The 24,725-nt window shown below is 63.7% G+C and overlaps 2 protein-coding genes across 5 annotated transcripts; both read left to right on the forward strand.

Annotated features, from left to right (window-relative positions):
* Positions 1-30: 30 nt before the first annotated feature.
* GALNS (galactosamine (N-acetyl)-6-sulfatase) lies at positions 31-21,350 on the forward strand. Of its 2 annotated transcripts, none has more exons than XM_081216424.1 (14): positions 31-258; positions 5,740-5,863; positions 6,585-6,659; positions 7,158-7,260; positions 9,641-9,784; positions 10,539-10,605; positions 10,686-10,813; positions 11,090-11,229; positions 12,849-12,952; positions 13,233-13,369; positions 13,956-14,058; positions 17,101-17,222; positions 17,745-17,862; positions 17,977-18,353. In XM_081216424.1, exons 1-14 carry the CDS (start codon positions 142-144, stop codon positions 18,148-18,150), a joined length of 1,656 nt encoding a protein of 551 aa, XP_081072550.1. In that variant the 5' UTR covers positions 31-141; the 3' UTR covers positions 18,151-18,353. The 2 variants fall into 2 exon arrangements, with proteins under 2 accessions (XP_081072550.1, XP_081072551.1); XM_081216425.1 differs by lacking the exon at positions 17,977-18,353 and adding an exon at positions 20,385-21,350 and having other exon boundaries at positions 32-258.
* Positions 21,351-22,151: 801 nt separating this feature from the next.
* Positions 22,152-24,550, forward strand: APRT (adenine phosphoribosyltransferase). Of its 3 annotated transcripts, none has more exons than XR_014013779.1 (5): positions 22,152-22,257; positions 22,393-22,499; positions 23,638-23,920; positions 24,020-24,098; positions 24,219-24,278. XR_014013779.1 is itself a non-coding variant. In XM_081216673.1 (5 exons), exons 1-5 carry the CDS (start codon positions 22,178-22,180, stop codon positions 24,359-24,361), a joined length of 543 nt encoding a protein of 180 aa, XP_081072799.1. In that variant the 5' UTR covers positions 22,152-22,177; the 3' UTR covers positions 24,362-24,537. The 3 variants fall into 3 exon arrangements, 2 of the variants coding, with proteins under 2 accessions (XP_081072799.1, XP_081072798.1); XM_081216673.1 differs by having other exon boundaries at positions 23,638-23,771; positions 24,219-24,537; XM_081216672.1 differs by lacking the exons at positions 22,152-22,257; positions 22,393-22,499 and having other exon boundaries at positions 23,371-23,920; positions 24,219-24,550.
* Positions 24,551-24,725: the final 175 nt, after the last annotated feature.

Here is a 24,725-nt window from a genome sequence, read left to right on the forward strand (position 1 = left end):
CAGGTCAGGGCCCCGCTTCTTCTGTCACTCAGCCGGCATGGCCCCGCCCCATCGCCCGGCCGGAAGGATCGCCCGCTTCGCCAGGCCCGTTCCCGCCGCTCCGGGGCTCGGTGGCGCTCGGCGGCGCTCGGCGTGGTTACCATGGCGGCGGTTGCTGTGGCGACGAGGTGGCGGCTGCTTCTGGTGCTGAGCGCCGTGGGGCTGGGGGTCCCAGGCGCCCCGCAGCCCCCCAACATCCTGCTCCTGCTCATGGACGACGTGAGTGCGGGTGTGGGCCGGGCTCCTGGGAGGGCTGCGCGCGGGCGGGGTTGGGGGCGGCCGGCGGTGTGGGGGGTCGCGCCTGGCCCTGCAGGCCGCAGCCTGGCTCGTGGGTGAGGATGAAGCGAGGTGTAGCGTCCAGGCCGGGCCAGGAGGAGACCTTCCTGCCCTGTTCCCTCCCCCGCTCCTTCCGCTGCCCCTCAGGCGTGCCGCGACGCTGGCCGCGTGAGGGCCACCTCCCCAGGATCCCTGCTCTCGCCTGCCGCCCCCCACTGCTGGGGGTGTGGGTGGCAGGGAAGCGGTGCAGAGCTGACTAAGACCCCGGCCTGCCCGCCCTGGAAGTCGCCTTCCCCGCTGCCTTTGGCCTGCTGGACCGGCCCTGCCCCAGGGCTGCCGCCACCTGCTTGGTTTGGCTGCTCCCACCCTGCTGAGATTTCTGACCAAAGGTCAGGTCTTTGTGGGTCGGGGAAGAACTGAACCAGAGGAATGTCCCCCGATGGGTGTGTGTGTAGCCCCAGGCCACCCTGGTCACACCGGTGGGCCAGCCCTTCCCACAGAGCCGAGCTGTTCGCGCCTTCTTTGCGACTTGGTCCCTGTGCTCCTTCCCAAGGAAGCGGGACTGTATTGGGGGGGCACTTTTTGGGGAGTGAGATGGAGGTTCTGAAATTAGCCCATGTGAGGCGTTGGGGTAAAGTGGGGACGCAGACAAACCTGGGTTCAGGTGCCTGCTCCACTGAGCTGTGGGCCTGCCCTCCGCCCCGTCCTGAGGGCTGAGGCAGTGCAGAGGGTCCTGCATGCGGCTCCTAAACCCTCGACTCCGGACTACAAGTGGGGGGGCCCTGGATGGCTTCAGGATGGGGTCGCCAGGAAGGCCAAGGCGTGACTGGAGGGTTAGAGCTTCCAGCACAGCCTTGACCTCCAGGGACTCCAGGTCGGTGTACACGTGGAAGGGCTCAGAGAGGGCAGGGAAGTCCCCCCGACACCTCACCCGAGGCATCTCTTCCACCTGTTGTCCCTGAATTGTACCCTTGATAGTAAACAGGTGATAGTAAACACAGCGCCACCCTGAGTTCTGTGAGCCGTTCTAGCAAATTATCCAACTTTGGGGGCAGTGGGGGTGGGTTGTGGAAGCCTTGACTTACAGGAGGCCCAGGATGTGGGCCTGGCATGTGAAGTGGGGGCAGTCTTGTGGGGCTGAGCCCTTGACCTGTGGGGTCAGATGCCAGGTCTGGGTAGGTAGTGTCAGACGGAGCTGAATTGCACTCCCAGCTGGTGCCCGGAGGCCAGAGAAGTGTTGCTGTGGTCACCCACCCACACACATTTGGTGTCAGAAGTGTTGTGAGTAAAAATAGCTAAAAGTTCCCCAAAAGACCAGCAGAGACACTCCCAGGAGCCTTTGGACCAAGGCCACGGGACTCATGTGGCTGCTGGGCGGTCCTGGCTGGTCGGAATTGCGAGGTGCCGTGTGTGTAAAAAACACGCTCGGATTTCAAAGACCTAGTACAAGAAAAAGACATAAAATATATCTCATGTAATTTTTTTATTATGAAAATAATTCTTTATTACAAAAAGTTAACAACATTCAAATAAGCCGGAAAAGATCGCAGAAACCCATCCATAGTGGCACCACCCCGAGGTGACACAGACCGTGCTTCTCTTTACCCATAACTGCTCAGACACGACGGCTTCCGCAGGGACCCGGAAGCTCCTCTCCTCCGGAGCCCGCCCCGATGGCTGGTACGGAAACTTTGCTTCATGACGAACACGTGGGCCTTGGAAATGCTCGCTGTGTCAGCGGGTCAGCCTTCTCAAAGCTGAGGTTCCTGGGCAGGAAGGCTGTTTAAGTACGTAAATGATTGGGGCAAGGCTGAGCTGAGCACTTAGCCTCTCCGATTTCTGCCCCTTCCCTTCTCTGCAAGGTGACAGTTCATTAGTGAAGGTTGATGCTGCAGGCTGGTAGAGATGGTCATTTTATGGATTTATGGGGCTACAGAAAGTACACTCTGTGCCCGCACCCACCTGTTTCTCTTTGCCCGTTACGGGGGCCGCTGGGCTCTGTCGGAGGCCCTGAGTGGTGGAGCGGGACCGGCACTGGGCACGTCTTACTTGAGGGGGGCTGACCCGGGGGCCCGTCTGCCTGGGTGCCCAGGGTGGGTCCAGGAAACGGGGACAGTGGGCCAGGAGGCCCTGATGCCCTGACTCTCCTCTGCGGGTTCCTCCTGTGACTTTGGGGTTCTTTGGCAGCTGAAGCCCGGAGAAGTCAGGGAGACCTCTGTCCTGGTCAGCAAATGACAGGAAACACACTCAAAGCGACTTTAGCAGAAGTGGGGGCCGAGGCTCTCCCGACTAGACAGGCTTCGGGCCCCCCAGCTCTGTGTCCTCACCCGTGCGGTCATCTGGCCTGGCAGGAGGTGCACGCCCTGGTAGGCGTCAACCTATGGAAGAATTTAGAAGAGGCTGAGAAGCTCCATTCTCTAAGGCTGATGGGTGATGGGGCCGGGGCGCAGGGACAGAGCTCCCTCCTGCCTGGCTGGGCCCGAGCGCCGTCTGTGTCTCAGTTCTTTACTTGTAAAACAGGACTAAGAAGGACGCCCTGTGACTACTGGGAAGGGTAAGGCCAGGCTGCACAGAGGCCAGCCGCTGTGTCCCCACGGTGGGCCCATCCAGCCAGTGCCCCCGTCCTGACCCTCCAGGGCCTCGCACACGTGTCGACGTGGACACACTCACGGGTAATAATCCCTCATAGCCGCGTGTGGCCCCTGTACTGCTCAGAAATCTTTTATTTTTTTAAATTTTTATTGGAGTGTAGTTGCTTTACAGCGTTGTGTTAGTTTCTACTGTACAGCAAAATGAGTCAGGTATACGTATGTATATATCCTCCCATTTTTGGATTTCTTTCCCATTTAGGTCACCAGGGAGTACTGAGTAGAGTTCCCGGTACTATGTTCTCATTAGTTATGCCCATAAGTCTTGAAGTTCCCACCGAGTAAAGGCAAGGCCGCGGCCAGGAAGAGGACCGTAGGCCCGGGTTCCCGGCTGCCTTGGGAGCGCGGGTGGGCGATCACGTGGGAGAGGGGAGACATCCTTCCCACTCTGTGGGAGACCCTGCCCAGGGGGCCGTGGAGGATGGTCTCATGGAACCGGTGATAGCCGTGCAAGGCGGATGTTAACGTCCCTATTTTTATAGCCAAGAAAGCCTTCCGATAAGTGATAATAGAATTTGATTCAGCAGGAAAGAGCTAACACAGCAGGCCAATGACTGCAGGCCTCAGAGAGGCTCACCTGTACATAGGTGGGCCCTTGGCCGCCATCTGGGAACTTGGATTTGGGGAGTATCCCAGCATTCCCTGTGCCTAAACTGTTTCTGCAAACGTCAGATCTGTGCTGACCCCCACCTCCCTCCTGGGAGGCTGGGATTTGGGTGGCGCCAGCGGACCCGGCCCCTCTGCCTCTCTCTGCTCCTCCTCCTACTGGCCTGTGGGTGAGGGTGGGCAGCCCGCCTGCGCCCCGTGGGCCGCGGGGAGAGGCCTGGAGCCTGCAGCCTGGTGCCTCCCACTCCGCTTCCTGCCCCGTCGGCCACACCTCCCTCCAGGGGCAACTTGCATTCCAGCTCCTGTTGTGGTGAACGGAAAAGCCTTTTCAGTAACTTCAAGGTAAACCATCTCCAAAGGGAGTCTATGGCTGGAAGGGTCTTGGAGAACAGCCCGCACGGTCCAAGGGCAAAAGCCCCAAGACAGTTCTGGGACCTGAGTGTCAGGATGGGCCTAAGGCTGGGGGACAAGGGGACGTGTCCCCCTCCTGGCTCTCCCTGACGGAGAGGGCGCCGTGTGAGCTACTGCCCAGTGCAGGGGACATGAATGATTACAGCCAGACCACACACGTACCTGTGACCATCCTGGGCAAACCTGCATGCTCGGCCCCCACGTGTGACCCAAGGCTCCCCGAGCTTCGTGCGCGCCGGCCCAGCTCTCCCCAGCGTCTCCGTGCAGACCTGCCGAGGCTGCTGTGGGCTGGCAGGCCGTGGCCCATGAGTCCGGAGAGCTTTAAGGGGCCCCAGAGAGACAGGCACGGCTAGGCCTCTGCAGCACCAGGTGCCTGCGCTATTCCAGTCGCGCTGCATGGAGACGTCGTTTCCGTCGCGCACAGTTCACCGGTTAAAGGGCACAATTCCGTGGTTTCCAGCACCGTCACAGCGTCATGCAGCTGTCACCACGGTCAGCTGTAGGTCATCGTCATAACCCCGGGAAGAAGCCCCGTCCCCGCCCCCCCCACCCCTCCAGGAGGAGCGGCCGGTGAAGGAGAGCCCGCTTGGAGGGGGCTGGCGCGTCTAGAGAATGCAGAGGGGAAGCAGGGCCGCGCCCGCCATCAGCGCCCAGGGGAATCCGTTTGTCGGGGTCACTCCTGCCCCACGCCACCGGCCGCAAAAGGATGCGTTGGGTCGTAGAGCGAAGTCACGTCCCGTTGCCCTTTTCAGGTATTTCTTTAGCGCTTTGTGATGAAACGTTCGGGACGTTTCACACCCGTCGTACACCCTGCGGCCTTTTCCGACCGGCCTCTCGGCGGCCTGTCGTCGTGAGTGTGAGCACCTCGTGCCTCTTCATGGCTGAGTACTGGCCCGTAGTGTGTGTATCAGGTCCCTCGTGCCTGACAGGTGGCCACAGACTTGGCGCCTTGGAATAGGAATCTATTCCCTCCAGGCCTGGAGGCCAGAGTCTGAAATCAAGGGGTCGCAGGGCCAGTCTCTCCAGAGGCTCCGAGGGAGGGTCCTCCCTCCCCTCCATTTCCTGGGGGCTCCTGTGCTCCTTGGCTTGTGGTTGCGACCCTCCAGTCTCTGCCTCCGTCGTGGAGGCCTGGCCTCTCCTCGTGTGTCTGTCTGGTCTCTGTGTCCATCTTCTCACCCGGGCCCCAGTCGCTGGATTTAGGACCACCTGAGTCCAGTGTGGTCTCATCTTAGCTACTTACGTCCGTGTTCCCAAATATGGTTACGTTCTCCGGTTCTGAGTGGACACAAACTGGGGAGGCTGCTGTTCACTCTGGTCCTGGATGGATAGACTGCATCCTATCTACTGTTGATCAGTGACGGACACAGGCTGTTTCTTTTGAGCAGTTGGGAGTCCTGCTGCTGTGGACGTCCATGCGGCGCCTGGGTGCCGGCCGGCCCAGTTCTCAGGACAGCGAGCTTGGGGGGAACCGCGGGTCTCGGGGCCTCGCCGGGCTAGCTTCATGGGGCCTGGCCACTGTTTTTAAATGTGAATTCACACCGCAGAGTAGGACGGCCTCCTCGTCTGTGCGGAAGGCAGGGGTGTGTGTCTTGGTGCCGGTGCCCCGTGAGCACGTCGGGCCGGCGTCGGAGCCGGGAGGAGGTGGGCGCTGGGCATCTGCACCGGGGAGCGGCTGGCCATGCACTGGCCGTACTCGGTGCACCGGGGGCCGCGGCTCCGGCTACGTTCTCATCCCACCTCCACTCGCTCTTTCCTGCAGATGGGGTGGGGCGACCTCGGGGTGTACGGAGAACCTTCCAGAGAGACCCCGAATTTGGACCGGATGGCTGCGGAAGGGATGCTCTTCCCGAACTTCTACACGGCCAACCCCCTGTGCTCCCCTTGTAAGTCAGGGCCCCCTCAGGCCACCAGGGAGTGGGGCCGGGCATAGGGCATGCTGGGCGGGGGGACGCAAGGGGGGCGGGCACGGAGCGCGGAGACTGAGGCGCGGCGGGGAGGCGGGGAATGCGTAGACCAGAAAGTGGGGCACAGGGTGCGGGCACGGAGCGCGGGGGTGGCAGCCCTGGCTTGGGTGCCGGCTCCACCGGCGTTTCCTGCGAGGGGCAGAGGGCCGGCAGGCGGCCCCTTCTGTTGGATCCTGGTGCTTGGGAGCACCTGGGCTCCGTGCCCTCGGGAACGCGGGGCCATCAGGAGCCATCAGAGGCCACCAAGGGCTCGGAGCCTCTGCGGGTGTTCGAGGCCCAAGTGGCTGCCTCGGCGGCGGGGGCTGTTCATTCACGGAGCTGAGTGCCGCGGCTGGTTCGGGGGAGGTGCTCGGCTGGGGAAGGGATCGTCAGCTGGGGGTGTACGGGCCTCGCAGGTGGGGAGAACCTCTGATCTGGAGGACGGGAGGTGACGCCGGAAGGGGCGGCGCATGAGGAGGCCTGCGGGCTGTCCCGGGAGCCAGAGAGAGAGTGAGGGTGCACTGCAGCCGGCCCTGCTGCTGGTCTGTGCTGGGCTGTGCTCCCTCCCGGCTCTCAAGTGGCTGCCGGGGACTCAGGTACCACAGGGCTGGCCTCGGGCTGCACGCGTGACCCGTGTTTCTGTTGTGTCCCCTCCGCGTAGCCAGGGCAGCTCTGCTCACCGGACGCCTGCCCGTCCGCAGTGGCTTCTACACCACCAACGGGCACGCCAGGAACGGTAGGCTGTGCCCTGGGGCAGAGGGAGGGGGCGTCTGTCACCTGTCCCCTCCGGTGACCTGGCTTCTCCCGGGCGCACTCGTTACCCAGGGTTGAGGGTTCTGTCTGGGTCGTAACTCATTCGCAGAGCTTCCATCAGAAACAATGTGTTTTAGGCAAGTGGGGAGGGTGTGAGGGTGGGGCCGGCTCCCGCCCTGTCCCGGGGGTGGGGGCGGCCCAGCTCTAGGGTGGGCTCCCCACCAGGTGGGGCTTCAAGGGCCCCTTGGAGGAAGGTGTGGTCTCAGAGCCTGAGTTCTGGAGACCCTGGGGGCGTGCCCTCCCCTGACCCCTGACCCCTGACATCCGGACCCCCCTCGGGGGCACGTTTGCCTGTGGGCTCCGGTAATGGTGCTGGCCGTGAGGAGCGGCTGGAAGACCAGAAAAGTGCCCCGGCAGTGCCGCCCCGACCAGGGCTCTGCCGCTCCGCCCTGCCGGCTCATACGGTGCGTTGCTCCACCAGCCTACACGCCACAGGAGATAGTGGGCGGCATCCCGGACTCAGAGCTCCTGCTGCCGGAGCTGCTGAAGGAGGCCGGCTACACCAGCAAGATCGTGGGCAAGTGGTAAGTCCCACACCTGCCAGCTGGGCTCACCCCACGGGCTCCGTGCTCACGTTGCCCAGCAGGAGCCCCTCGGGTGGGAGGAGAGCCCCTGAATTCCAGGTCCGCTAAGATGTCCAAAGCGGCCCTTTAAAAGCTGCTGTGGCCGTGCCCGGGGGACCTCCCGTGGTGAGGCTGGGCTGGTGGCTGCCACAGCAGCACCAAAGGAACCATGTTATTGCACACACGTGCCGTCACTATCACACGCCAGCGAGCAAAGGGGCTCTGTCTGGTGATGAAACCAAGAAGCAAGCAGGGGACAGAGGACAGCCGTGTGGTGTGGAATCATCGGGATCAAGTGATCGTAAAAGATCACGTTGTCACACGCGGTGTCGCGCTGTTAAGTGGCTTCTCTCATACTCCCCGGGGATGCCTAAGTACTCAGCCCTAGACGTTGATATGAAGGTCGGATGTGCTCTCTTTCCTCTTCCGAGTGTTGGAGCCCTTGGAGACCAAGCCTGCTTCCTACAGGAAGCCTTCCTTGACTTTCCAGCCCTGATCATCTCTGCTCGGCCGCTGCTATACTTTGGACCCTCTCCCCTTGACCCCTCTGGCACTCACCACCTCGAGGGCAAGCACCTCATCTGCGACCCTTGGGGACCACTGCCCCACGCAGTTGACAGTCCTAGTGATGGGGGATCTGCAGAAACTGGGAGAGGAGTCCTCAGGGAACCCGGGGACCTGGGGGCTGCAGAGCAGAGCTGACGAGGGTGCAGGATGTGGGAAGCCTGCAAGGCCCAGCAGTGTCGGGAAGGCCCGGGAGACGGCGGTAGGGCGGCTACGAGGCCCACTGGGGCCGTGCCAGGGCTGCGCCCACAGAAAGAGGAGGCCCTGCGATGACCGGCGCTCTCTGCCCAGCCTGGAGGCTCTGCCCCGGTCCAGGGGTCTTCCATTCATGGTCACTGACACGGGGCAGCCAGAGCTGGAGTGGGAGCCTGTCCTCACGAGCTCCCGACATGGGCGGACTCAGGAACAGGAAGGGACGCGGCAGGGCCTGGAGAAGCAACTGGCACGGACTCAAGGAGGTGGATGCGGTGCTGGTGGGCCAGCCGGGGTCAGGGCGGCCATGACCAATGGGATGATGGGCTCTGGGAGGCCCGGGGCAGGGGGCTCGGCCCCTCCTCTGCCAGGTGGGTGTCCTGGTCTCAGCAGGGTCACGTCAGAGCCACAGGGGGTGTTGGTGGCCGTGGCCATGACTGCCTGACGGCCAGCCTCGGGCCCCAGCACCACGGATCCGGATTTCCACGGCCTAACCAAGGCCTGGGGTGGATGGAGCCTGGGCTCCCATGAGGGGCTGCCCCGAGTCCCAGGGGCTCGCCACGCTGTCACTCAGCTCGCTGGCGGGCAGCGCTGACCCCGCAGCTGCCCTGGGACCAGCACTTGGAATCAACAGCTTCACACGAGCCGGACCGTCGTGGGTGTTTCTGTTTCACGAAGGCCGTTTGGGCTGCAGGACGCAGGCCCAGGAGCGTCACACCCAGCGGTGTCCAGCATGGAGGGGGCGTCATAGCTGCGGGCCCAGAGAGGAAGCACGGGGCGCAGCTGGCTCTCCTTTGCGGAGACGGCGCTCAGGGCAGAGCCGGTGCGGGTGCCCCCGGCACAGGGGCTCCAGAAGCCAGGCAGCCATCCAGCGGAGGCAGAGTGTTTCAGGACCAGCAGGGGGCACCGAGAGGTTCACTTACCAGCGCCCGGACTCCGCTGCCGGCCAGCTCAGTTCCGGCCCCATCCTGCCCTGCTGCCTTGTGCTGCATCCACCTGACCGAGTGACCGAGCTGTGCGGCAAGCTCACGGTGACGTGGACTCGGCCTGGCCCGGTGCAGCCCCCCAGCGCTGTGCCGGCAATGCTGGCTGCGAGAGGCTTTCTGCAAACGTGACCCCAAGAAACCTGTCTGCTTCCCAGGGAGGAGGAACCTCACCCCGAAACCCCTTCCCTAAGCTGCACCTTCTCAAGAGAGACCCTCCCACTGGCGAGAGGACCCGACGTGACGCACCCGCGGGGAAGGGGCTCCTGGGTGGGAGCAGGGGGCGGGTCCGAGCCCGGGTCTCAGGAATAGCTGGGCCGTTGCCCTGAAGGCACCTTGCCGTGTTCTCCTCTCGTCCCGCCGGAGCAGTGAGCCACGCTCATGGGACCTGGTCACCGTCCCCGTGTGCGCCCCTCGGTTGTCGCCTGGGTGGACCGTGCGGGCAGGGGGGCCAGGCCGTGGGGCACCTGGGCTCAGCACACCCTGGGGCTGGCTGGAGCCTTGTCTCCTGAGCTGTTCTCTGAAGGCGAGGGTGTTTGCTTCCTGGAGCTCCGGGGTGCCCATGCAGCGGTCCCTGAAGTGCCCCGGGTTCCTGTCTCTAGGCATCTGGGCCACAGGCCTCAGTTCCACCCCCTGAAGCACGGATTCGATGAGTGGTTTGGATCCCCCAACTGTCACTTTGGACCTTATGACAACAAGGCCAGGCCCAACATCCCTGTGTACCGGGACCGGGAGATGGTTGGCAGGTAACAGGCCCTGCCCACTGCTGCTGCCCACCCGCCAGCTCCTCGTCCTGCCCAGACCTCGTCCTGTGACCTCTGACTTATAAGAGCCCCGCCTCCGGGGGCTTCTCACTATCTCAGGAGAGGTGCTGGGAGCCCCAGATGCTCCCCAGAGCGAGGCGCTTCACTCGGCTTCCGGGGTTTGGGCCCCGTGCCCTAAGGGGCCTACGCTCTGGACGGTCAGCCTCGCTCCGAGCCACCGTCTGGGGGGCCGTCGGCTGCAAGACCGACCCGGTCTGGCCATCGGGTGGCTGCAGGCAGGCCCTGGTCTTTCCTGTCTGGCCTAACTTCCCTTTCTTTCTTCCTTTTAAAATTATTTTTGTTCTGGTGGAAGCGCGGTACACATCACTGGACCACAGAGCTGGGCCAGCATTGCTGGGGTGTAGCTCACCCAGCACCCCCATCCCAGACTGCCTCCGTCACCCCAGAGAGATGCCCACACCTGTTAGCCATGCCCTCCGTGGCCGTGGACTGGCCGCATCCTCTCGCACCTTTGGCGGGGCTCCCCTCCTCCCAGATGGTGGGGTCACCGGGGCACCAGACTCAACCCCAGTGGGTCCCCGACGGGCCTGGGAGCTTCCAGGCTCCGGTTTTGTTCCTGACCTGAACGTTTCCATCTCTCTTTTAAACGAGGCCCCTGACTTTGCCCAGGAAATCGGGGAGGAGGGGCTTTCCTGCCCTGAAGGCCGATTTCTGTCTGGATCTGTACTGTTTTCAGATTTTATGAGGAATTTCCAATTAACCTGAAGACCGGAGAAGCCAACCTCACCCAGATCTACCTGCAGGTGATGACAGCAGGGGCTGGCCCGGCTCTGGGGTGGGAGGTGGGCCTGGGGCGGGGAAGACAGTGTGCGCTTCTCCTCAGGAAGCCCTGGGTTTCATTAAGAAGCAGCAGGCAGCTCACCGCCCCTTCTTCCTACACTGGGCCATCGACGCTACACACGCGCCTGTTTATGCCTCCAGGCCTTTCCTGGGCACCAGCCAGCGAGGGCGGTGAGTCCTTGGTCACAGAGACCTGGACCCCGGGGCGGGGGGGGTCAGCCGTGCTTGATTACCACCAGAGGCTGGGCCCTCGCTACCACTGTCAGCTGTGGACAGCGTGAAGCACGTGGGCCTCTGCGGTGGTGGAGGGAGGGGTCGGCTCCGCCCCGATTCCGCCTGAAACTTGACTGGAACGCCCCCTCCTCGCCCCTCCCTGAGGTTCGGCTTCGGCCGCCCTCTGGTCCCGGAGGCCGCCGGCCCCTGCTGACCGCTCCCTCCTTCCCGCAGTTATGGGGACGCCGTCCGGGAGGTTGACGACAGCGTCGGGAAGATCCTTCAGCTCCTCCAGGACCTGAGCATCGCAGAGAACACCTTTGTTTTCTTCACGTCCGACAACGGCGCTGCCCTCATTTCTGCGCCCAGACAAGGCAAGTGACTTGAGCAGATGGGGCTCCACCCGGGGCCCCTCAGCAGCCCCCCCACCGGGCCGAGTGTGAAGGGCTCAGCCTTGGGGAGGGAGCGACACCAGCACGCGCCCCCCGGGTCCGATGCCCCTCTTCCCCACCACCTGGCACGTGCCTGGTCCGGAGGGAGAGCTCGGTGGGGCAGGCGGAGGCTGAGGCTGCGGCCCTCGCTGCGTCCTGCCTCTCTACGGGCCAGCCCTGCGGCCAGTCACATCGAGTTCTCTCTCTGAAGCCGCAACGTCCCCTATCAGCGTTTCTGTTCTGATCTCAGCTGTAACACAGTGGCCGTTGTGACTGGACACGTCTGCCCCTTTTTCTGTGTTTGGGGGCCTCCCTTCCCACGGGGGCGATGACCCTGCAGCAGCCAGGCCCAGGCTTGGCGCCCCCCCACCTCAGAAGTGCCTTCCCAGGCCTCGTGGTGGGTGGTGTCCGGGAGGGAAAGGACCGAGCCCCACCCCTGCAGTGCTGGAGCCCCTGGCGCAGCGCGGGGGGGGGGCTGCACACTCCCCCAGACCCTCCCTTTGTGTCCCTGCCGGGCCTGCAGTCCTCCTGAGGACCCTGACCTCTAGGCCTCTCAGGTCTGAGGCTTTTCCACCTTGCGGAGCTGGAGCGAGGTTGTCAGACCCGGCGTTTCACGGGCCCTGAGTCACTCAGACAGCTCTGGAAGGAAGACCACAGACAGCAGGAAACCCCACAGGGCCGGGCCTGTCTGGGGAGGCCCTGGGGGACCTTACAGCCACGTGTCCTGGGGGCAGAGGGGCCCAGGGATCTCTAGGGACAGGGACAGCACGACTGGCTTTGGCCGAGAAGGAGCTGCAGGGGCGGAACAAGACGGTGAAAACCCACGAGCCCACCGCCAGCTGGAGAGACGGGGGCAGGAAGGAAGCAGGCCCTCGGTGACCTCTGGCCTGGGACCCTTGCTGTCCCTGTGCTGACCAGCGAGGTGGGCTTTGGGCTGCAGTGCGGGGACGAACCACACGGTCGCTGCTGGCAAACGCTGTGCTGTTGTGTCCATCTCCCTATCCTCAGGGGTCCTGAGGTTGTGGGACCCTCCCTCCATCATGGCAGCGAGCCGGGGATGTGCGATTAGCCAGGACCGGGCTGTCTGTCCTCAGCACCGCCTACAGCTGGGTTCAGGGACCACCTGCTCAGAGCAGGGCGTGTCAGAAACACGGGATCTGCACCCCCAAACCTCAGGCACACAGGAGCTGCTTGTGCACAGTGACATTTAGGAAACCTGGCACCTGCTAGGCCCGGGGTCGGGACTGTGTCTTAACGTTTCCACATCTTTCACTAACACGTCCACGTGCTGTGTGTGTGCACAGTCGCGGTCTATGGGGGCGTGACCTTATGACCACAGCTCTAGGTCAGAGCCGTCTCCAGGCGTTCCGACCTTGAACTTGAGGCCTGAACCCCAGGGCTGGTCCTTTGTCTCCACAACGGCCTCAGTGCCTCAGCAATGTCACCTCCAAAGGGCCAGGCGGGGAGCCAGGTGGACAGACGTGTCCCGAGGGCGAGTGCCCGGCAGGGTGTGTGTGGCCCTGGGGACTCAGGCATGTGGTATAATGGGCGACTGTCCCCAGGTGGCAGCAACGGGCCCTTTCTGTGCGGGAAGCAGACCACGTTTGAAGGTGGGATGAGGGAGCCTGCAATCGCCTGGTGGCCCGGGCACATCCCTGCCGGCCAGGTGAGTCAGAGCCGGCCTTGTGCCAGGCCTGTGGTCATCCCGGGGGGTGAAGGCTCGGTCCCCTCTCTGCCTGCTCCCTGCGCTCATTCGGCCCCGCACACGTGTCATCGGGCAGAGAAAGCCTCTGTTCTGCGTGTGTGGACACGCTGCAGGATATCACCGCGTGTGTGTGTGTGTGCACGTGCGTGTCAGCAGGCACGCCTGGGGACCTGGTCCCTGGCTGCCATCTGGGCAGGGCAGGGCGGGCATCCTCAGCACGTCTGGGCCACATCCATCGCAGGTGAGCCACCAGCTGGGCAGCATCATGGACCTCTTCACCACCAGCCTGTCCCTAGCAGGCCTGGAGCCACCCAGGGACAGGGCCATCGACGGCCTGGACCTCCTCCCCACCATGCTCCAGGGCCGCCTGACAGACAGGTAGGTTCCCGCCGGGCACTCACCCCACCTGGCGCCCCACACCTGGTGCCGGAGCCAAGCTGGCTGACAAAGCCGGTGTCCTCGCCCAGGGAGAGGTGAGACCCGGGGATCTTGGCGTGAAACGCTTGGTGGGGTGGAGAGGCCTTGTTCCTCCCTGCGGCATCCCTCACCCTCTGCCCGGCCCCAGCCTACACCCAGCTCTGCGCTGGGACGCTGTCCAGAGGCAGTTTCTCCAGCTCAAGACCTGCTACTGTTTTGCTCAAACAAAATGAGTTTCCCAGGCTGCTGTGAAGGGGCGCGGATTCTGAAGTGTGTATAGTGTAGCCAGAGCAGGCTTACGGGCAGGAGTGGACGGCTCACTCTCTCTTTTCTGTCTTGAAACCTGGCATGAGAGCTTGCTACCCCTGGTGGGGGTGGCAGGGGGTGCCAGCTGCCACGCTCGTCCCCACAGGCCCACCTGCCATGACCGGGTGCTACCCCCTTCCTCCGCTGCCAGCCTCCCCAGCACTGAGGATGAGGGGCGGCCATGGGGGCTCCTCCACAGCCCGGGGACCCTTTCAATTGACGCTGCCTGTCCCCCTGACAGGCCGATATTCTATTACCGTGGCAACACGCTGATGGCGGTCACCCTCGGCCAGTACAAGGCCCACTTCTGGACCTGGACCAATTCCTGGGAGGAGTTCAGACAGGTGAGGGGGTCCCGGCTCCATGGACTCCTCGTCCCTCACGTCCCACCTTGGGGAGGCCTCTGTGCCCCCGGCTCACATGCTGACCTGCTGTCAGGGACTTGGGGGTGACAAGGTGTAGCCACAAGGACAGCATCCACCCTGGCCTGGGCCACCCAGGCTCAGGAGAGGAGGTCTCAGGGCAGCTCAGCCCCAAACCCGGGTCAGATGCCTCAGGGGCCCAGGCAGACCCGGCACCTCCCCGGCCTCCCCTCCCGTCCACCCACTGGCCCGGCCAGGTGCTCAGCGGCCCCCCGAGAGGCTGTCGCGATGTTTGCTCCCCCGTGTCCGCCCCCGGTCCTGACGGTGAAGCGCGCCTGCCAGGCCCGGAGCCGCACTCGGCCCTCCCAGCTCGTGGCCGCCCACCACCTCCTCTCCGCGTGCCTGGGCGCCCCCTGCTCGCCCTCCCCTAGCCAAGCCTGTGCTTCCCCAGGTCCCATCACTGCCCCAGGCTGAGCTGTCCTGAGCACCCAGCACCCCAACGGGCAGGGCTGCGGCTGGCTCGCCCCTGAAGATGCTAAGGGGCCGAGAGGCCTAGGAGCACCCGCCTGAGAGGGCCCTGAGGCAGGCGGTGTGGTGATCCTTGGGGACAGTGCGTGGCCTCCCTTGTCCCTCCCAAGGCCCCTCCCCACCCCGTAGGGTCCCTGTTGCGTCCAGCTGCACGGGTGCGCTGGCATTCTGGAAGCCACCGCTCACCCACTGTGGGCTCTTGGGCCTCTTGAGGGCAGGTCTGGTCAGCCCAGCCTCCACCCAAGCCAGAGCCCACAGGGGCTGGGGAGCCTCTTCTAGCCCAGAGTGTCTGCAGGCAACTAGCAGCCACCTGCACGGCCTGTCCTGACTCGGGTACGTTCACGGTGGGGTTGGAAAGTGTCAGCCACTCGGCGTGGCTGGGTGACACCCCTGCGCAGGGCTCAGCGGGTGGTGCTGCTTTCGTTTTCCAAGGGTGGTTTGTAGGGCTTCTGGATGGTTTGGTCTGCACGGCCGCTGTCCTCTTGTGAGACAAAACCCGCAAAACTCCCGTCTCTTCTCCAAGGCACACAGGTGTGCGGGCACTGGGGGGTCCCTCCTGCGGTGGGTTTGCACGACTGCAGTTCCATTCAGATGCCAGGGGCGGGCGGTGGGGGAGCACCCGCACGCTGCTTTGATGGCCCTTCTCCCTGCAGGGACCAGTAAGGCTGAGGGGGTGTGTGCAGTCGGGAGGGGCCCCAGAAACTATGACAGCGGCCTTGTGGCCATCGACAGCTCCCTGAGCTCCATGGAGACTTGGGTCCGCCTCTTGCATCCCTTCCAGGCGATCAACACATGAGGGGCAGCCTTGTCTGCAGGCTGGGGGCATGGCTTAGCTGAGGACACAGGTCTGGGGTCCCCAGGTGCAGGGTTCGCCTGAGGGGACCTTATTAACTTCCCACTGTACCCTTGTCTGGGGCATCTCCCACCCACCTCAACCCCCCCACCCCCCAGTGCCTGTGGGCCCACCTGCCCGTGTCCTGATCAGGTACCAGAGGCGAAGGAGGAGGGAGCATCCTCCCTGTGCCAGACCTGGTGCCACCATCACCAGCAAGCCCGGGACCTCCCCTCGTGAGGTGTCTGAGGCCCGGGGGCCGAGGCAGGAGGGAGGGCCCGTGTGTCCACGGGACCCTCTGGCATGTCTGGACTAAATCCACGAGCATCGGCTCAAGGGCACGGCTCGCCCCCCTCCTCCTTCCCATCCTCCCAAAGCCAGTGCTGTGCTGGGGCAGGGCTCCCCGCGCCCCCTCTGCCTGGCTGGGCTGCGTGGGGCTCAGCTGCGGTGCCCCTGGGGTGAGTCCTCCCTCCCGTGAGTGGCTGTGAGAGAAAACTCCTGTATTAATTAGCAGGATCTTAATTAAATAGCTTATTTGATTTGCATCCAAATTATAATTTGTGTTTTCTGTCTAGACTTGGATTCTCCTCCATTAACTGCTCAGCTTTTTTATGCTAAACGTGGTTGTTTCTCCCACCGTTAAATCCACTTTTGTTCTCCAGCTGGTCTGCTCCCAGAAGGTCAGAGGTCACTCACTTGGGACCCACCTGGCCGCCCTTGACAGCTTAGATTGCAGCCGCTGACTCAGGGGTCTACAGCTCAGGGCAATCAACTGGGATTTATCTCACTCCTCACCTCCCTGCTTTACTGAGAAGCAGGATATTCACTGCTCCACCGCCTGGCTGTCCAGGACAGACACACGGGTGTTGGGAGGATTGCCGTCAGACCGCACCGGTGCCTGCAGGAGAAGCAGGAGGCACGTCTCTGTCCCCAGCCCCGTTTTAGGGTTAATGTGCCCCGCCACGGCCCCGCTCCAGACCGTGTAAACAGTGTCCCACGTTGCCTGGAGACCAGTGCCCAGCTGCTTGTGGGGCCCTGAGGTCCCCAGTGCTTCTGGGGTGGCAACGCTTGGCCTCGCCCGACTCTGCCCAGATGAAAGCAGGCCTTTCCCTAAACCAAGTCAGGGAGCCCCGAGGGGCAGCCTTCAAGCCTGGGGGACACGCTGGCATGGGAACCTCATCTCACACGCCCGTCAAAGGCTGAACCCTGAGGGCAGAGGCCGCCTGGAGGGCGCGGAGCAGGGCTGCACGCCTGAGCCTTGGTGAAGATGCTCCATCTCCTGTTAAGGGTGGGGGTGGTGCATCCGCGTCCCCTGTGTCTCCTCTGGCTTTCAGGCCTGCAGTCCCTCCTCCTCAGCTGGCCAAGGAGTCTTGGAGGAATGCTGACCGCTGTGCACCTCATCTGCTACAAGGCAGATAGGGTGGACGTGAAAAGCTTTGCTCTAGAAATTAGATAGAAGATGGACTGAAATATTTTAGAGACTTACCACCCCCTCCCCCAAGAAAGTACTGAAGCCCTAGGGGATGGTGCACAGGGCAGATGGCATGCAGCCCGGCGCTGGGTGGCAAGCAGGCTCCGTCCCACAGCACGGCATCCGCGGTCCTGCTGTGCTCGCCAGCTGCGAGCCCCGCATGCGTCACCTGCGCTTCGGCCTGTCGTTGCAGGGCGTGGATTTCTGCCCCGGGCAGAACGTGTCCGGGGTCACCACCCACTCGCAGGAAGAGCACACTAAGCTGCCGCTGGTCTTCCACCTGGGACGAGACCCCGGGGAGAGGTACCCCCTCAGGTGAGCTGGGGGTTACGGGGCCCCAGGTCCCCTGGTGGGGCGAGTGCAGCCAACCGAGCAGGGCGCCGAGGGGCCGGGAGCCACGCAGTCTCAAGGCGTTTGGGGCAGGACCAGCCGCTCCGAGAGAAACAAACCCGGGGCCAGAGGATTAAAAGGGACCCTGAGAGAGGAGAGATCAGGCGCTGCCAAGCCTGTGCGGCTCAGGGCGCCTGCGATGCCGGGCGGTGCCCGGTGGTTCCTGCTGAGCAGCAGGCTGAAGGGTCACAGCGGCTGTCCTGGGCACGACGTGGCTCTGCCTGAACCCTCATTTGCTGGGTGGTTCCCGGGGTGCACGCCTCTCAGGGAGGGTGGGCGGGACAAGGTGGGGGCCGCAGCCGCTCTTCCCGGGAGGCTGCTGGATGGTGACCCTGGGGGGGTGGGGCTTGTTCTCAGTCTCCCCCCAGCCCTGGCCTACCTGGGTGGGCTGCCCCACTTGCTTTGTCCCTCCCTCCACCTCGGTGACCTGCTGCCGCTCGCCTGCAGCATTGCTAGCACCGAGTACCTGGATGCACTTCGCCGGATCACCCCAGTTGTCCGGCAGCACCAGGAGACCTTGGTCCCCGGACAGCCCCAGCTCAACATGTGCAACCGGGCGGTCATGGTAAGTGGTTCGTACGTGGGCTGTGGGGGGCGTCCAGGGCCACGTGAGTGCTGACCGGTCTGCTGCAGGCACGCACCCCACTTCCCTCCTGCTTCTCTGTCTCCGATCTCACAGGAGTGGCAAGGGGGTCGCTTGGCACCTCTGCAGGTGCAGGACAAGCCAAACCCATGTGGGATGTGGGTGTTGAAAGGCTGGGCAGATGGCCTGGGGTGCAGCAAGCCCATGGGCCACCTCCGAGCACAGCCTCCTCCAACTCCATCGGGGCTCACCCACAAGTCCGTCCCATAACTGGGGTGTCCGTGTGGCTCCCTGCTCCACAAAGATGGGCGATCTCCCGTCCCCGTGGCAGAAGCTCCGGCAGCACCCCAAAACCCACAGAGCAAAGCCAGTAGCTTAGCCTGGCTTCCAGCCTATGGGCGCCCCCGCCCTGCACACCGCATTCTCCAGACCCGCCTGGTGATTGTGAGGACGGCTAAGCACCTTGAAGCTGCGGGTGCAGCCGGGCCAGCGGAGCCGCTGCCTCAAGCCAGGAGGTGGCTGTGAGCATTGCCGGGTGTGTGTGTGTGTGTGTGTGTGTGTGTGCGTGCGCGCGTGTGTGTGTGTGTGTGTGTGATGACAACACACGGATGTTGGAAGCATTCCCTAGGGGTGAGGAGTATCAGAGGGCCGGTGGCCTTGGGAGCGGCTGAGGGTCGTTGGCCAGGGCCAGTGGGGCAGCCTGGTCGCTGTGGTCCACATCTGGGGCTCACAGGGGAAGACATTTGGGGCGGGGGCCAGCAGGGCCTCCCCCTTCCCTTGGAAGGATGCCAGGCTGGCATTCCGGCCTCTGGACTCAGCAGTGGAGCAGGAGGGCCCCCCTGGCTCAGGACCACTGTGGTCCCTCGGGTCCCAGGAGCCTGAGAGACCCCCGCCTAGGGAGGAGTCCCTGGTGCCCCTGGTGCCCCCTGCAAACCCGTCTTGTCCTCTGTGACACGGTGCTGTCCGCACCCCAACACGCCATCTCCTGTCATGCCTGTCCTGTGGGCTGAATCTCCAGGTAGCAGCTGTTGCCTGGTGGCTCAGAGACCAAAGAGGTCTTAGCGACAGTAGGGGAGATGGGGAGGGACTGACTTGGCCGGGGTGCTGCCGCCACCTCCTGGGCGCGGCAGGAATTGCCGAGGCTCGGCCGACCGCGGAACAGGAGAAAGCAGGGACCCCCGCCCCAAGTGAGCTGACGACCCCGGAACAGCGTGGGTTGGCCTCCGACTCTGAAGCGAGCACTGCCACCAGAGAGGTGCATGGACTTAACAGTGTGTGGACGCGTGCGGGCGTGTGTGTGTGTGTGCGCACAGGCACACGCGAGCGTTCAAAGCCCTTCCCGGTCCCCGCACTCTGCCTGGGCCCCGCTCGCCCAGGCCAGCGGGTGAGGACTCTGGGTAGCGACCTCTGCTCTTGGGGCAAGAGCAGCCCGGGCAGCCCGCCTCCCTAGAGCTTCATCAGCCGCCCCCCCTGACCCCCAGGCTCACAGGCTGGGTCCAGACTCCGCTTTCCGCACCTGCCCCTTCCTCTGCTCTGCCACGGAGGTTGGGAACTGCTTCCTCATCTAAACCCGGCCCTGCCCGGCAGCCTGTGCCGTCAGAGGGCCACCTGATGCTATTCAGGGCAGGGGAGGGCTTTACCTGTGGTTCTCACTGGCGTTGATGTGCTGATTCAGACTCAGGCCCTGGCAGGGGCGGTAGTAGGGGGAGTGCCCCCGACAGGGTGATGAGGGGGATGGGTACACCTCCTGGGTGAGGGGACACGACAGAGCCACAAAGGCTCCCTCTCAGGGGCATGAGTGTCCTGTTTGTTTATTTTTTAAGGAACATTTATTGATTGATTGATTGGTTGCGTTGGGTCTTCGTTGCTACGCACGGGCTTTCTCTAGTTGTGGCGAGCAGGGGCCACTCTTCATTGCAGTGCACTGGCTTCTCATTGCGGTGGCTTCTCTTGTTGCGGAGCACAGGCTCTAGGTGCATGGGCTTCAGTAGTTGTGGCGCACGGGCTCAGTTGCTCCGCGGCATGTGGGATCCTCCCAGACCAGGGCTTGAACCCATGTCCCCTGCATTGGCAGGCGGATTCCCAGCAACTGCACCACCGGGGAAATCCGAGTGTCCTGTTCTGTTGCCAGGAAATCATGGCCACACAAAGCAAGTCTGCCCATGAAGGTGCAGCCAGGAGAGCCTGTGCTGAAGCAGGCCAGCTTTCCCTGGGGCACCAAGGCTGCCACCTATAGAGCTTACCGGGAGGCCAAGGCTGTGGGCAGTTAGCGGACTGTCCCCTTCAGTGACAGGAAGGCCCTGTTAACACCAGGCTGCTGTGGGGCAGTGTCTCCTGTGCCGGCCTCAGGCATTGAGTTGCCTCCGAGCCAGGTGGAGACAGGTGATTCCACACTGCAGCCACCCATTGGGGTGGGGCAGGTCACAGGCTTGGGCAGGGCAGGAGTCTGGAAAGTGCCGAGTCCACAAGTGCTTGGAATAACTTTCTGAACTTTCATTACCCAGAACTGGGCGCCCCCGGGCTGCGAGAAGTTAGGGAAGTGCCTGATGCCCCCGGAGTCTGTCCCAGAGAAGTGTTCCTGGCCCCACTAGCACCGGCTTGGGCTCAGGACAGGCCTGGGCGTAGGAAGGCTCTGGCCTCAGGGCTCCTGTGCTGGAAGAGCCCCAACTCCCTCTGCCCCGACTGCTGCCAGACAGATGTCACCTGTAGCCAGCAGCAGGCCCTGCAAGACTACGCCTGCTGCAACCCGGCCCTGGAGTCAGTTCCCAGCCCACAGGGCCTGCCTGACTCTCCAGCCGCAGGCTCACATCAGCCCCTGAACTGGAGGCTGCCCTCCTCATGTCCTCCCACTCTGCTCCAGCTACCTCCCAGCTGCCTCTTCCAGGGCCTGAGCTCTGCCCCAGGACCCCGAGGCCTGACTCGCCGTGGCTGCCCGTGCAGTCCCCTCAGGACTTCAGCCCTGGTGTCGAGGGCGGCCGTGCCAATCCTGTGTTGCCCCTTGGCGCTGTGCACAGGGGATACCCCAGCACCCCTTCCCCGTGTACTCCCACCCCCATGGTCGGGGGTGTGAACATGAAGGGGGAGGAGGCCAAGGGCCTCCCTGTCCCGGAGCCTCGACAGACAAGCCTCCCCAGTCCAGTGCGGACAGCTGAAGCCACCAGCTTCCTTGGAGATCAGGACTCCTGACCCCAGCACACTGTGGGGCCTGCCTGTGCTTCAGAGGTGCCCCGCCCGCCCTCCCGTCCTTGAGCCCAGGGTGGCAAAGCTTGAGGATGAGCCCATTCACCAGCGAAATCAGGAGAGCCTGAGCAGGACTGTGAACGGCCTCCAGGGACTCCCCCTTAAGGCTCGTGGGTCGTTTCCATTGTGTGGAGTTTCCACTCTGCAGACAGTCACACCAACTCTGTACTGTTGTAAGACTTGGGAAATTATGAAGAGAACAGGTTTAGAATAAAGTAACAGGCATTTTAGCATTTTGTTTTTAAATGAAATTCTATTTGGGGGAAGTTGTCCCCGCTGGGTACCTCGGTGGGGGCTGGAGTGGGCCAGGCCAAGCATCCCATCACTGCCTCCTCCGCTGCCCTCCCCCTGCAGGCCCCGGGGGAGCCAGGCAACAAACGCCTGGGCTTCCGCCTCTGGCTCGCCCCAACCGCCGGCCGTTGGTCCTCTGAACTGCTCCCTTCCGGGCCTCTGCACCGCACTCCTGCTCGGAATCCCTCCTTACTCCGGTCCTCAGGCACCGGCGCCCTCCTGGGGAAAGGGCCAGGCCGTGTGTTTCCGCCGTGCGCCCCGTGCGCGCGCAGGCGCCCTCGCACTGCGCTGCAGGAGCTCAGCCGAGACCCGCCGGGGAGGGAAGAAGAGCGGGCGAGGCAGTGCGCGCCTCCCGAGGCCTGGGGTCCCGGCCACAGCTGCGCCGAAGACCTGCGGGCGCTCTCGGCTCGGCCGAACCGGGCGAGGATTTCCCCGAAAGTCCGGCCGGGGCTGCGTAGACGCCGTACTCCATCAACCCTGACTCGCACCTGGGCCCCGCGCGAACGTCCTTGAGGCGGGGACGCCAGTGTTCAGGGCACAAGAAATAAGCACGTGTCTTAAGACCAACCGCACTTAAGATTCGATGAAATACGGTACCTCCTACGGGAGATGGTGGGCCCCGCCCACCCGAACCCAGACCCTTTCCAAGCTGGCGCGGAGCGGCCTTGAGCTCCCGGCCCCGCCCCCTGGGGGGCGCCTCCCCCACCCCGCGCAGGCGCGGAGCCTACTAGCCGGCTCCTTGCTTTCGAGACGCGCGGACGCTGCGATGGCGGATTCCGAGCTGCAGCTGGTGGCGCAGCGGATCCGCAGCTTCCCCGACTTCCCCGTCCCCGGCGTGCTGTTCAGGTACGGGCAGCCGGGCCACGTGGGGCGCGCGGGCGGAGGAACGGAGGGACGGACCGGGCCGCGCGGCCCGGGATGTCGGGGCGCGGTGGGCTCTGCGTGGGCCCGAGAGTCACCAGGTCTGTCCTTGCGTGCCAGGGACATCTCACCCGTCCTGAAGCACCCCGACTCCTTCCGCGCCTCCATCAGCCTTCTGGCTAATCACCTGAAAAAGGCCCACGGCGGCAGGATCGACTACATCGCGGGCAAGTGGAGCGTCAGGGGTCCGCCGGGTCCCCGGACTCTCCCTGGTGCTGCTCGCGTCTGCCGTGAGGGCGCAGTGTCGGGAGTCCTTTACCCTGGGCAGGGTGGCTTTGGGGGTCTTTTAGGGGACCCGCCGGACGCCCCAACGGTGCTTGGGCAGGGTGGCTTTGGGGGTCTTTTAGGGGACCCGCCGGACGCCCCAACGGTGCTTGGGTTGTAAGAGCAGACCCGCTGCCCCATCCCGACTTTGCAGCCGTGAGAGGGGCGACAGGCCCCTCCAGCGTCCGGGGAACGCCTCTGCTGGGTGGGTGCCGGCGGTGGGGCTGAGGGCAGGCACGACAGGTGGGGCCCCAGAGCTGAATTTCCCCAGGGGGTGTCTGACCAGAATCCACTGGGCCAAGCATGCTTTCTTGTTTTACCGGCGGGTATTGAGCGCCTGCCGTGTGCCAGGTCCTGTACCCAGGTCCTGTACCCAGTGGTGGGTTTTAGGAAAACCCAGGAGATCGTGGAAGATCCTGGCGCAGGTCCTATTTCTCTTTGAGAGCCCCACCCCTGATCCTCCCTGGTTCTTGGATACCCTGAGGGGCCACAGCACTGCCTTGGAGGCTGGAGGGCTCCAATTGGTTGAGTCCTGCAGAGGATTCTTCCCTTCAGAAGCTCTCCCTCCCTAACCACACTCCTACGTGGGGAAGAGGCCCTTGAGTTCTCCCATCACAGCTCAGTCCACCCCCGGAGGTGGCCGGCGCAGTCACTGCCTCTCCTTCTGGACTAGAAGCTCCTGGGGCAGACGCTGAACCGTCTGCTAAGGGCATTTCAGGTACCACCCGCCACTGGTGAGCAGCTGAGCTTTGGAGAGAGGTCAGGTGACTTACCCGAGGCCACACAGCTATTTACGCTGCTGTGTGCGGAGTGGCTCCTGCCCAGCTCCTGGCCTCTCTAGCACCTAGCAGTCCCTGTGTGGTAGGTGATCTGTCCACATTCCCAAAGTGGATGAATGTCATTGGTCTTTCATCTGGAGGCAACAAGGCTGTGTGTCCTGTGTTGTGATGGCTACTTGTCACTGTTCAGCCCTGACCCATGGGGACCCCAATGCTGCTGTACCACGCGGCTGCCCCCCAACACCCCAGGTCTCGCCGACAGGCCTAGACTCCCGTGGCTTCCTGTTTGGTCCCTCCCTTGCCCAGGAGCTGGGCTTGGGCTGCATTCTCATCCGGAAGCGAGGGAAGCTGCCAGGCCCCACTGTGTGTACCTCATACGCACTGGAATACGGGAAGGTGAGAAGGCTGGGGGCTGCCTCTGTGGACCCTCCATTCCCAAAAGGAGAGTCGTGGACTCCAGTGCAGCTGCCGTGGTTGGTTGGAGTGGACATGGGAACTCAGAGAGACTGAGAAGCTGGGCCAGGCTGACAGAGCCAGGAGACAGGGTGGGTTGGAACTGGGGCCCAGGGGGTGGCCCCTTGTCAGTTCCGCATAAGGCCGTTCTGGGGGAAGCTCGTAGATCACGTGCCCGCTTTCATCTGCAGGCTGAGCTGGAGATCCAGAGAGACGCCCTGGAGCCAGGGCAGAAGGTGGTGGTTGTGGATGATCTGCTCGCCACTGGCGGTGAGGATCTTCCCCCAATGGGCCTGGCCTGGCGTCAGGGTCTGGTTGGGGTGGGGAATGGGTCTCGGCACTCCAGCTTCCCAGGGCCCATCTCCACACCACCCCTCCCTCCCTCCCCAGGAACCATGCGTGCGGCCTGTGAGCTGCTGGGCCAGCTGCAGGCCCAGGTGCTGGAGTGCGTGAGCCTGGTGGAGCTGACCTCTCTGAAGGGCAGGGAGAAGCTGGGGGCTGTGCCCTTCTTCTCTCTCCTGCAGTACGAGTGACCCGGGCCCCAGCCCCGCACCAACTGGAGAGGATCCGCCGGCGGGGCGGGGCATCTGCGTCTGTGGCTGAGTGATTTTCTCCTGAGTGGGGCTGCTGCCTGGGGGACCTGCTGGGGCTTCTGGAAGCCCCAAGGCCTGGAGCTGCAGGCTCATTGACAGTGGAATGAGAATAAACGACTGCCTTTGTAGAGCGGAGTCTCCTCCCCAGTCAGTGGGAAGGTGCAGGGGCCCACCCGGCAGGCTGGGCGCTTTCTGACATTAGCACTTGGTGGTTCTCGAGCCCTGTGGGCCGCCGTATGCACGCACAGGGGCAGCCCACCCTGGCTTCCCCTGCTGCTGTAACTCATCACGCACACGTGTGGAC

This window comes from Mesoplodon bidens, assembly GCF_964165515.1.
Source record: "Mesoplodon bidens genome assembly, chromosome: 18".
NCBI lineage: Eukaryota > Metazoa > Chordata > Mammalia > Artiodactyla > Ziphiidae > Mesoplodon > Mesoplodon bidens.